The sequence below is a fragment of the Suricata suricatta genome, chromosome X (assembly GCF_006229205.1).
Source record: "Suricata suricatta isolate VVHF042 chromosome X, meerkat_22Aug2017_6uvM2_HiC, whole genome shotgun sequence".
In the NCBI taxonomy this organism is placed as follows: domain Eukaryota; kingdom Metazoa; phylum Chordata; class Mammalia; order Carnivora; family Herpestidae; genus Suricata; species Suricata suricatta.
The window spans coordinates 29,468,113-29,481,255 of NC_043717.1; the positions used below are offsets into that span (position 1 = coordinate 29,468,113).

Sequence of the window (13,143 nt, forward strand, 5' to 3'; positions counted from 1 at the left end):
ATATATTTTGTCCATGGTAGCCTAATGGTAAGATGCAGAGAAGGGTCAAGATTTGGGGTCAGCAGTTTAATCTACCATAATAGTTGTGTGTCTTTGGACACATCACTCAACCATGCTAAGCTTCTATTTCCTTATTTATAAAACAGAGTTAATGATTGAACCTATATCATAGAAGCACTCTGAGGATTACACAGACTAACATACATACAACTCTTAGCATAAGTGTCTGAACTTTGTAAGCAGGCAGTGTATTTTAACTATCAATGAAACTTGAGTCCTAACAATCAGTTCACGTTTCTTGGGTGACTCCAGAGGCTAAACTCAACAATTAAAGCTGTGATTCTTGGTCCACAATAGATTGTGTACTCTGTAATGTATATCTGACTCTTATTAAGAATGTGAATGTAACACTGTAAGGATCCAAACGTAAACCATCTGCTCTTGTTCTCCTTAGGTACATTTAAAACAGAATACCAGGGCCAATTACCCATTGTCATTTTTCCAAGTAATGGTGTTGTAGAGCCCAAGTCATCAGTAATTGTTAAAGTGGATTTCTGTGCAGAGCAGCCCAGAATTGTAAATGAAGTGGTACAGTAAGTATACCATAGTTCTTAATTCTAATGTAGTACTTAATACTTTCCTTTTTTATTCTTCAGATATGCCTATTCTCTTGAATGTATGTTAGCTGCTTCTTTCAGTCAACATTCATTCACTGAGTCTTGACTATTTGCCAAGCAACAGAGACTCAAAAATGGGAAGAACCAGAGGATGGCCTATGGGTACACATAACAGGGACTCATAGTTTGAATTTTGTGGGGGTGAAGGAGAAGATTAGGAAAGGTGTACATTAAGGATGTGATAGTGTACCCAAACACTTACTGGCGAGTAGGAAGTAGCCAGGCAAAGAAAAGTGATGTGATCTGGGCTGAGTGTGTGTGTGCATGTAAGTATAGGGGAGGTAGATGTTGGTGATGGGGCTGGGTTAGAAGAGTAATTTCGGACAGAGTAAGTAGAAGACTTGACATCTTGGAGGTGAATAGATGGTGTTATACACTGAGACAGCTAAGGCGATGTAAAGGCAAAAAAATAGAGGTGAGAAGTGATGTGAGGTGAGATCAGATTGGTGCAGGGTCTAGTAGAGGACCTCATAGGATAGCATTTTTTAATGCTCTGTGTCTCAGTCCATTAGTGGGATGTGCAATCACTATAATGGGTCACCACCAGCGTCAAAACAGTGAAATAGAAAATATCAGAATGCATGTCATATAGTAAGGGCAGATGTTTTACAAAACTTGTTTCGTGTATGTGTGTGCCTGTGTGTTTGTGTATGCATGTGTGTACGTGTGTGTGCTTGCAGTGTAAGTACATGTCTTGCTGGAGGTCACTGCCAAAAAAACGTTTGAGAAACAGTTGTGAGCCCTGATAGAAGCTTAGGTTTTATTGTGAAGGCTGTGGAATCTCAGGAAAATTTTAAGATGGGAGTGTCCTGGGGTGCCTGGATAGCTCAGTCGGTTTAGCAGCCGGACTTCAGCTCAGGTCATGATCTCACAGTTCGTGGGTTCGAGCCCAATATCACGCTCTGTGCTGACAGCTCAGACCCTGGAGCCTGCTTCGGATTCTGTTTCCCCATCTCTCTCTGACCATCCCCCGCTCAACTCTGTCTCTCTCTCTCTCAAAAATAAATAAAAATTAAAAAAAATTAAGGTGGGAGTATCTTGATTAGTTTGCAATTTAGAAAGGTTGTGCTGGTAACAGTGGGCGTAACAAATCGGAGTACATATGTGAAGGGGTAGTCTGACTAGAAACTGTAATAGTACAACAGAAAGGATGTGATGAAGACCTCAGCTAAGGGACAAATCAGGCATAGGGAGAGAAGTGTGCAGATTGGAGAACTTTTATAGAGGCAGATTTAACTAGTTGTAGTGACTGGTTATAGAAAGGGAAGGTAAGAGGAAGAACAGGGCAGTGGTAGAGGATCTTGAGTTCAGTTTTAAAATGTTGGAATTGATTTGCTTTGCAGAATCCTGTGGTGCCTATTAGATTTACTTATCTTGAGTCTCAGGAACAATTTGGTCTAGGTGTATTGACTTAAGGGTTGTCAGTGAATAAATTCTAGATGAAGCATGAAGTGTCAAAAATAATTTTGACAAGCAAGGCAGAGTACAAAAGAGAGGGAGAGCGATACCATTATTCATGGAGTTCATAAAATATCCAAGTCTTAGGAAAATGAAAAGATAGAGTCTGAATAAGTTAGAAGGAAAGGCATCAGAGAAGCAAAGGGAGGAGAGACGTGCAAAATGTAGTGTAAGAAAAGGACTTGGGTCATGGTTGTGGAGTGGGCAGTTATTTGAGGTATTTGATGCCAGAGAGGGATAAAGGTGCATGTGTGGACTGTTTCAAAAGGGAATTGAAATCAGTCTTGGAAATGAAGGTTTATGGGGTGATCTTCATTTTGGCCCAACAAGTGGGATTTTGCTGAGGTACTTTGCTTCATAGGGAATTGGATTATTAGGATGGGGATGGGGTTGGCTGTTGGGCTTGGGAGAGCAGGATGAGTTAGAAAATAATCTCAGAATTCTAGAACTACAAGTGACCATCTAAATCATCCCATCTAATTCTAGTGTTTATGAAATAATTGGTGATATGGACCTAGCAGTAAGTTCTTTTTTGGAGTTAATTCATATGATTATTTTCTAACTTCTTGTTTCTTGGGGACAATGAATTAGGTTGTACCTATACCATTCTACTGTGCAGATTCAGACAGAAGGACATGGCATTCTCTGGCATGTATGTAAAAGGAACTGCTCTTAAGCCTTTGAATTTTAATTATGTGATTTTATAAAATTTGTTTACCCAAATATTTAGGAGAAAAATTAAGTATATAAAATTCTACTTAAAATATATATGTATAATTCATTCTCTATCTTGTAGAGTGAGTTTGCAAGGTTGTTCAGATATGCTCCTGAGTGTCAGAGCTCATGTGGTTGAGCGGATTATTGAATTGTTAAACATGAGTGGTGACAAGTTGGAATGCATACACTTTGGTTCTGTTTTCTTTGGAACTTCAAAAATTGAACATGCACTTCTGTACAATAATAGCCCAGAACCGATAAATTGGGTGGCCATAATACAGGATGATTCAGTTGGAGAAGAACTGGTAAGTAAATAATGCAACAGGGGAAGATTGGGTATTATGTTTTGAAACAGACTGTGTTGAATTTACTAAAAACCAAAAAGCTATTAAATTATTCTGTGTTTTAACATGCGGACAGATAGGATTCCCTTTCATGTGTCTTCAAGGGCAACCTCAAAAAAATCTGTAAATTAAACTAACATTGATAGTCATATATATCTGAAGTACACCAGACAACTGCTTCTTACAGATGAGTAGCTGGTTATAGGGATTTCTGTTCTCATGAATTTTTTAACCGTTTTTTAAATTTTATAATGTGCTTTGGTCAAATTTATGTATGTTACTTTAAAGACCTGCATATTCTCGATCTTCGAGACTAAAATTTCAGTAATTATTTGATGATCTCCTCTTGAAGTATTTTATTTGTGTTCTGCCTTAATATTTTTTGTATTTATATTACAGGGTACTAATATTCAACAAAGAACAGATGTTGTTTTAAATAATCTCCCCTACTTAAGCCAAATAAAGAACATTGATGTTACGACTTTTATCTCCTGTGTTCCTAATGAAGGGACGTTACTACCTTATCAAAAGACTGTAATTGCATTTGGTTTCAGCCCAAAGTAAGCAAAAATTCAATTCCAGTGTTTGTTATTAAATGAAAGTGTATCAATCAGACATTCATCACATTGATTGTAACGGTCCAACTTGGCAGAAGGGCAAATCAGTGTTTTCTTATTGTGGCTCTAAACATTTCAAATGTAGTTAATATCATTTCTAGTATTTAAAATTTGTTTTCTAAATATCTCATGTTAGATTGCGAATCATTTCAGTCCTAGTAGGAGTGGAAGTTTTGTGTTGTTTTTGACTGTGGTTCCAAACGAATTTGTGCAACCAAGGCCTTGTTGTCCCTGTAGGAATAGTCAGGTGATAGCGGTGGCATGCCACATGCTCAGGGGTCTCCAAAGAGGACGCTCTTGCCACAGTAGAACGCTCGCCAAGTAGCATGAATATTAAGCCTTTAGCAATTGCTGGGATCAACCACACTTGCTTGCTGAAATTCATACAGACTGTTAGGACTTTTTCCAGCGTATCTATTTTTTATAATTCTGTGTACTTGGTTTGGTTATTTAGTTTGACAATATATTTGGAAATGCTGTTTTAAACACAGAGTAGCAACTTTACCTATACTTGAGGTTGCCGTGTGTGGTAATAAGCGATCCAATTGCGTGTTTCCCTTTGTAAGAAGGCAGTGTTAAATGTACTTCTCTCTCTGGCCACAGAGTCACTTGATGATGATACCAATTATGGAAGACTGAATTGTGTTTTAATTTAAAGAGGGTAATCAATCAAGTAATTGCTCTAGTTGTACAGTCTGTAATTGTCTTCTGAATCGTATCTTCCTGAGGGTGATCTCTTTGGTTGATGTGTAATATTCCCTTGAATATACAATCTTTGAAATTCTGTCTTTTTTCATGGCAGCCTTTAACTTTGAGAATCTAGTATAAACTCATAGGTATGAGTAGGATTGGAAGTCTTAGTTAAATAAACTTTTAACATGCTATTTGCATCCCTATGTAATATTTCACATCAGCCTATTTTTGTGTGTATATTTGAGTACCCACTGCTAAAAAAGCTGACCTCTAGGTAAGGCAAGTAAAGATAGTTTACTCTGGTCTATGAGGTAACCCATTTCTCATCTTGGTCTTTTCCTCATCTTTCCTTTCCTTTTCTCCTCTGACAAGATTTGACTGTTATCAAATCTTGTTCTCCTCTAAGAATATGGACAGTGTGGCTAGCAGTGTCTGCTTAGTCCACAGGAGGAGACAGATGGGAAGCAGAGGTTTGCAGTTATCCCCAGGGGTAAGAAGGACTATTGTAGAGAATTGAACAGAGTTCTTAACTAGCAATGAACTCTGCCTAGAAAGAAAATCCTTTACACAGAAAGTGACCTTGGAGCTAGACCCTGGCAACTTAGTGTATTTAAGTTATTTTTGTCTTGCAAATGTTGTCATAAACTCATTTTCAGAATCTTTACATCTTGTGGCCTTCTTCTGGTGGGTCTCTAAATCCTGGGCAGTAATTTTGGAATATGGATTGCAGTTATATTTTCATTCCTGATCTTTCATCTGTTTGCATACATTTAAGGATTGGATTGATCCCTTTTGAGAGGTAATAGAGTGTATCATCTTTGCTTTAAAAGTAATTGTAATTTTTTACAGGCTAATCACTGATGGTAAAAAGAATTCTGATCCTTCACACAGGCAAGACTATGCTCTTTTTTTGAGATTTGAGTCTGTGGGAAGTAAAGATGGATTTTTGAGTGATGATAACAATAAAACCATCAAGGGTAAGTGCAAAATGAACATAAGCATCAGACATGTAGCAGTTTACATTATTTAAAAACTTTTACATAATATTTGTAGAGGCAATTTAATTAAAATATTACTGAATAGAACAAAAATGCAAACATTCAAGGGATTTTAAAATGTCTTTTGTGACATTTTAAGAAAGAAGTCAACCTCAGAAACATTTCCACAATAATCTGCCAACTTAGAATTTAGATGGCTTTATTATTTTTAAATGACATTAGATAAACATGATGATCTAGAGTGCATATGTCTTGCAGGTTACGTGTCAAGATGCATTGCCCTTTTTATATTCTTAGGTAATACTTGATGGGCTGTAGTGAGGAAAAATGGAACAAGACTTGGAGTTCAGCTTAGCCAGACAGATCAAAGAGAAAGTAAAGGTAGAGACAGGTGAGGGATTGAATCTAGAAAGATGATTCCAGAAGATATGTGTCAGGATGAGTGATATCATTGAGCAGGGTTCACCTGTTTTCCTAGCACAGAAGTTGAGTGTCTGCTACTATTTGTGTCATGGTTTGTGACTTGGGTTCTGTCTGTCACAGAAGACTAGTTTGAGTCTTACAAGTTAATCTGATTTTGAATGGCTAGAGATGGAGATGCTAGGTTCACCTTAAAGGTAATTTAGAGTCTGGGATTGGCTGGTAAGAGCATCATTGCAGAAATATATACTCTCCTTTTGGATTCTAGTTACAGTGCTCTCCCTACAAAACTCTTCTTTCATCCAATTAGAGCCTACAATGTAGAGTCCTACCTTTTCTCTTATGTCTTCAAAATTCCATGTTTATGTTATTGCCCAGATTATCTTCCCTTTTCCATTAATTTAATTGCCTTTTTCCACGTACACTAAATTTCTTGGTCCATATCCCATAGTGACTGAGTGGCAAACCTCTAATGTGATTAAATGCAACTCTTAGCCTACCTTGGGTCAGCACCAGGGGAGCTAATGGTGCTGGCACAAGACACAAATCCATGCTGGGAGGTTTCACTTGTTAATCTCTAGTCACTAGCCTCAGGTGGGTCCCACAATATGAGATGAGTATCACACACCTTCCCTTCGTTCCTCAAATCTCCAAGACTTCCTCCTTCGTCTCTACTCTAAACTTGTAAATACATTAAGTGACCTAGCAGAGATCTACTGGGCATCTCAAACCTTCCTGGTTTCCTCATAACCTGTCCCTCCTATAGTCTTTCCTTGTCTCAAGAAATGGCCATTCTGTCACTTCATTCGCTCAGGCCCAAAACCATTTATTGTGTGTTCACTTTCCTATTCTATATCCAGTCCATCAGCAAATTTTGTTAACTTTCCCCTCAAAACTCTATGTTAAATTTGTCCATTTCTCACCCTTCTTCTACTCTTCTTACCCAGCCATACATGGTTCTGTAGGGTATTTGGAACATGCCAAGCAAATTCCTACCTTAGAGTCTTTGTACATGCCCTTCTGTTGTCTGCAATGTGATTTTCCTGGATTTTCACGTAATTTTTGTCCTGAGTTCCTTTATATTTTTGCTCATGTTTCCCTATCAGAGAGGCCTTTTTGGACTTTCCCATATAAGAGAGCAGCCCCAAGATATTGTGCTCTGTGTTAACCTTGTAGGGGAGGAAAAATAATTTTCCTTCTACCTCTCTAGGTTCCTGGTCCAGACCTCCCTTAATAAAAGAGAGATTAAGAGGGGGAAAAAGAGACATATGGAAATTTATTAACATGTTTGTATCCGGTGTACATGAGAGACACCCAGGAAAACTGAGAAACTCCCCCAAATGTCCCAGCCATCACTTTAGATACCATCTATAGCTAACGACAAAGGATGTTGGGTTGTGGGAGCCAGTTATGGGACATTTTCAGATAAATCACAGTAAAGGTATGGTTGTTATGCAGATTTAAGCGTCTTCCTTCTTTGATAAGACTTTCTTCCCGATAGTTATCAGAGCTTTTTACGTGTCTGCTGTTACTTAAAAATAGCTTAAAATAAATCCTTATGCCAAAGAGGCATATTTTAGGGTGCCAAACTATGCTCCCCTTCACCCTACATTACCTTTCTACATATCACTTATCCTCTCTGAAATACTATTGTCAGTGTCACCTCACTAGACTATAAAGTCCATGAGAGCGCCACGGTGTCTGTTTTATTCATTGCTGTATCCCCACTCCAGAATTTTGTTGAAAGAAAGATTGAATGACCTACCCATGTCTCATCAGGTCTTTCAGATGACACTATTTGGACTGAGCAAATATATTCTGGATTCCCAACACTTTTTATGTTAAAAAGCTATTATTGCTTTTCCAGGTGATCGATTTCGGAAAGTGGAATTAGCACTGACGGGCTCAGGACTCCCTGTCATAATACGGTTTGATCCTGGAAAGCTCCTTAATTTTGCACCTTGTTTCATGGGTGAACATTCAGAGACGTCGTGTGTTATGCAAAATCGATCCAACTCACTTTCTGCGATGTACCACTTTAAAAAAACTGCACATTTTAAAATTGATCCTGAAAGGGGCACGATTGATGCAGGACACATCCAGGTAAGATAATTATTCAGTGCTTTCACATGCTTCAGATATTTTAAGATTTGCTAAAAAGACATACAGAGGATTAAACACTTCATTTTGTTCCATCAAGATTATAAATTGTATCTCTTCTGTGGCCTACTTATGAATACTTTTGTGTTGGCACTCAGGCAATATCCATAATTATTTGTTAAATGTCTTTCATGTGCTAGGAAAAGCATTTGATGCTATAGGGAATGTAAAGCAGTGCGAAATATAGTTCTTGCCTCTAAGGACCTTTTTAATTTAATTTAAGTTTTTGGCGCTGAGGGAGTATTTATACTTCTGTCCCAGCAGGCAGGCCCCTAAACTTAAATATTCAGCATGGAGCCTTGGCCCCCTGCCTAGGGTGGGTGCGGGAACAGGTCCTGAAGCCTTTGTCTAGGGCAGTGGACCCCAGACTCAAGAGGTCGAATGTCCCTGAGTCAGTAGCTGCCAAAAGCAGCAAAAAGTGAAAAAGAGGTAGAACCCAGCCACTTGTCCTGAACCCAGAGATGCTGAGGGGACTGCAAGATGCTTGGGGCCTCACCCCTACGCTGAAGGTTGGCCAAGCTGGGCTGCACACATGGGGGACGAGTGGAAGTCCAGTGCCACAGGGCCCATGCTACAGTTAACCCAAGGCAGAAAGAAGAGAGGGGACTGACCGTTTTGGCTTTTTGGAATCCATGCCTTGCTCTCCTCTGAGGTGCATTTCTGAGCCTTTTGTGTGAGTGCATGCCCCTCGTCCTCCCGACTTTTCCGCGGCTGATGCAAAAGGCACCTGTAGCCCCTGGTCGTGGGCATTATGCACCCAAGGCACGGTGGGGGGTGGTGGGTGTCAGGGCAGGCTCACCTCGGGAGGTTTGTCATCTCTAGCCTCAGGTGGGTAAGAGGTGTCTGAGTGCAGAGAGGACAATCGGTCCCGGCGCAGGGCTTGGGTCTCCGCACAGGTGCTTATAGTCCTGCAGTGACTCGTGCAGGCCCACAGCTGGCATGTGTCCAGCCACCACAGCCCCACCGTACGCTAGTGCAGCGTCACTAGGGAGTTTTGCATGGGCGCTGCTCTCGGGATCCTGGGGCTAGACTAGGACGCAGGTGACACAGCTCAGCTCCTTGTGGTTGTGGTTGCACCTGCTTGTAGACTTGATTCCGCGTCTCCTGCAGCCCTGCTGGCCGCATGCCAGTTGCAGAGGCCACGTGGTAGTGGTGGCAGCCCCACTCTGACACAGCTGGTGGCGCCTCCTGCCTTGGCAGAGGGCAACTGATTCATGGTCCGCATTAAAGGACGCGGTCTCCTTTCCCTCAACGCTCTTCTCACTGAGGATTTTTCTAAATATACTAAGATAGTATAAGACCTATATATAAACAGGGTTTAAGAAGAATGCAAAATATGGGGTGCCTGTGTGGCTCTGTTGGTTAAATGTCCCACTCTTGATTTTGGCTCATCTCACAGTTTGTAAAATGGAGCCTGATGTTGGGCTCTGCGCTAACAGTGCAGAGCCTGCTTGGGATTTTTTTTCCTCTCTCTCTCTCAAAGTATGTAAACATGAAAAAAGTAAAGAATGCAAAATGTGTTGAAAGAGGTTTGTAAGAAGGTGATATAGAAATTCAGAGGACAGTGTTTTTACTTCTAGCCAGGTAGCAGGGGCTTCCTATGATAGTAGCATGAGCCCAAGACCTTGAAGGTTGAGTAGCATTTTCAAACTGGAAACTGATGGTACTTAACTGGCCTGGCCTTGTCTTGCTGGTGAGGAACAGGCCAGCCTGTGTCTTTTTCTCACTATTGAGATAACTCTTGCCTCTTATTCTCTAAACCAGAGTTGGCTAACTATGGTCCACAGGCCAAATCTGGCCTGCTGCCTGTATTTTTAAGTAAACTGTTAGTGGAATGTAGCTGCTTTTATTGTCTTTTGTCTCTGGCTGCTTTCACACTACAAAGGCAAGGTCGAATAGGTATGAGAGAACTCTGTTGACTTTAAAAATGAGATCGTTATTTTACCAGCAAAACCAGGTTTATTTGGGAATAGCAGAGAATTGTAATTCGAGACAGACAAGCTATGGTAAAACCCGTAGGCTAGCCCAGCAACCAAAGAGAGGATTTTATGGAAGAGGAGGAAGTTGGGAGTGGTTATTTTGAAGGAGTGGCCACTGGAGAAAAGCAAGAGTTGCGAGTGATGACCCGGTTGTTCTTGGCTGAGTTGCTGGGGTCACTTGATTTCTCGTAGGAGATGCTGTGTAATCTTTTCCTGTTGAGACCTGTAACTAATGATTCTTTCCTGTCCATGATTCTTCCTGTAATTGATGTCTAGTGGCAGGGCGTGAGGGCTCCTCCTTCTGGCCTCCCGACTCCATTTTAGTGAGGTTTCCCTTTATTACTTTTTACAGTTGTATGGTCCATAAAACCTAAAATATTTACTGTCTGGCCATTTACAGAACAAGTTTGGAGCCTTGCTCTAAACAGTAGCAAGGATGAATGCTTTCAGTTTCACTTCGGGTTCTTCTGTCTCCATCTTTTCTCCACCGCATTGTGGTATGGCTCATCAAGTTATTGATGGAAGCTTTCTCTCACTTGCAATCAGGAACTATTGTATACATGTCTAAATGCGTGCAGTTCATATTTATAACTCTTCCTGCTTCATTAGAATGACTCACTTCCATCCCCCCAAACGTGGATGGATTTAATCCGTCTTTATAGAATAACAACTGACGTTAACCACACCATGCAGAACGTTTGCTTTTTAACTGCTTCCTGGACTTTCTTTAGTTCAAGTCTCCCAAATCTCCCAACTCAGTTTATTTTCTCCAGTGATATGTACATCTTTTAAAATGTGTCTGATTGGGGCGCCTGGGTGGCTCAGTCAGTTGAGTGGGCAGCTTCAGCTCAGGTCACGATCTCACGGTTCGTGGGTTCGAGCCCTGCGTCAAACTCTGTGCTGACAGCTAGCTCAGAGCGTGGAATCTGTCTTCGGATTCTGTGTCTCCTCTCTCTCTGACCCTCCCCTGCTCATGCTGTCTCTCTCTCTCTCTCTCTCTCTCTCTCTCTCAAAAATAAATAAAAACATTAAAAATTTGTAAAGGTGTCTGATAGCTGTGTCCCTAATATAATTTTTAGCCTTCTATGTTTTCGGCTGTCTCAAGCACTAGTGACTATCAAATTAATAAAAAGTGAATGTAGGAAATGTAGGAGGTGCTGGACAATTGTGACTTCCATAGACTTGTCAAATAGCCTTTGATTATTTAGAAGTGTGATGAGATTCTTTTTTAATTTTATTTATTTATTTATTTATTTTGAAGTTTACTTATTTTGAGAGAGAGAGAACGAGCTGAGGAGGGATGGGGGGTGGTACAGAGGATCTGAAGTGGGCTTCACACTAACAGCAGAAAGCCCAATGTGGGGCTTGAACTCATGAACCATTAGTTCATGACCTGAGTTAAAGTCAGATAGTTAATTGAGCCACCCAGATGCCCCTATTTTATTTTATTTTAAAATGTTTATTTATTTTGAGAGAGAGAGGGAGAGAGGGGGAGAGAGAGAGAGAGAGAGAGAGAGAGAGAGAGAGAGAGTGTGTGTGTGTGTGTGTGTGTGTGTGTGTGTGTGTGTGAGAGAGTAGGGGAGGGGCAGAGAGAGAAAGGGAGAGAGAGAATCCCAAGCAGTCTCCATGCTATCAGTATAGAGTCTGATGTGGGGCTCGATCTTATGAACTGTGAGACTATGACCTGAGCTGAAAACAAGACTCAGATGCTTAACTGACTGAGTCACCCAGGCACCCCAAGATTCTTCTTTTTTAAATACCAGCTTATTGAAATATAATTCCCATACCATAAAATTCCCACATTTAAAATGTACAGGTCCGTGGTATTTAGTATATTCTCAGAGTTGTGCAACCATTAGCATTAATTGTGGTACTTTCTCGTCACCCCAAGAAGCAGCCCTGTGTCCTGTAGCAGTCACTCCTTCTTCTCATTCCTCAGCCCCTGGCAACCATGAATCTCTTTTCTAGGTCTACAAATTTCCCCGTTCTGGACATTGCATATAAACATAATCGTAAAGTATAAGGACTTTGTGTTTGGTTGTTTTTGGTTTAGCATTATATTTTCACGTTGCATCGCTGTTGAAGTATCAGTACTACATTCCTTTTAATGGCCAAATTAAAACCTATTCATCAGTTGATAGGTGTTTTGTTGTTTCCACCTTATGGCTGTTAGAAATAATGCTGCAATAAACATTCATGTACAAGTTGTTTTTTTCATGTACAAGTTTTTGTATGGACAAATTTTCCTGTGTATATGTGTTTTTTTTATTATAAAAACAAAGTATGTAATTAAACAAAAGGAAACACTTAAAACTTTTAGTACAGATTGAAGTGTTCTGAAGGGATATGACAGTAACTATGCATTTTATATTTGCCCTACACGTCCCCAATTTTATCCTCACCATTTTTGTCTGTAGTTTTATTGAATTATAAGTGACAAATAGGAATTGTATACGTGTAAGGTGTACAACTGGATGTTTGATATATGTATATATTGTGAAACAATCACCACAATCAAGCTAATTAACGTGCTCATCACCCCATATAGTTATGAATTCTTTTCTGTGGTGAGCACACTTAAGATCTACCGTCTCATGAATTTCAGGTATACGATACAGTATTGTTAACTTTAGTCACTATCTCCAGAACTTACTTATTTTGCAGAACTAAACTTTGTACCCTTTGGCCAAAATCTTTCTATTTCCCCTTCCCTCCCATCCCTGGTAACCACCTTGTACTCTGCTTCTATCAGTTTAACTACTTTAGATTCCTCATGTAAGTGAGATCATGCACTATTTGTCTTCCTGTGTCTGGGTTATTTCACTTAATTTAATGTTCTCTAAGTTCATCCTTGTTGCAAATGTCAGGATTTCCTTCTATTTATTTATTTATTAAACAAATTTTAACACTTGTTTGTTTTTGAGAGAGAGAGAGACAGACAGACAGACAGACAGAAAGACAGTGCAAGCAGGGGATGGGCAGAGAGAGAGGGAGACACAGAATCTGAAGCAGGCCCCACGCTCTGAGCTGTCAGCACAGAGCCTGACGAGGGGCTTGAACTTACTAAGCATGAGATAATA

General features: G+C 40.1%; 1 protein-coding gene across 1 annotated transcript in view; it reads left to right on the plus strand.

The window, feature by feature from the left end:
* Positions 1-13,143, plus strand: part of CFAP47 (cilia and flagella associated protein 47) — a 493,477-nt gene that overhangs the window by 16,019 nt on the left and 464,315 nt on the right. The window contains exons 4-8 of the mRNA XM_029929640.1: positions 455-593; positions 2,932-3,157; positions 3,596-3,756; positions 5,356-5,483; positions 7,792-8,027. Coding sequence (XP_029785500.1) covers positions 455-593; positions 2,932-3,157; positions 3,596-3,756; positions 5,356-5,483; positions 7,792-8,027 — 890 coding nt within the window. The remainder of the gene's footprint in view (positions 1-454; positions 594-2,931; positions 3,158-3,595; positions 3,757-5,355; positions 5,484-7,791; positions 8,028-13,143) is intronic.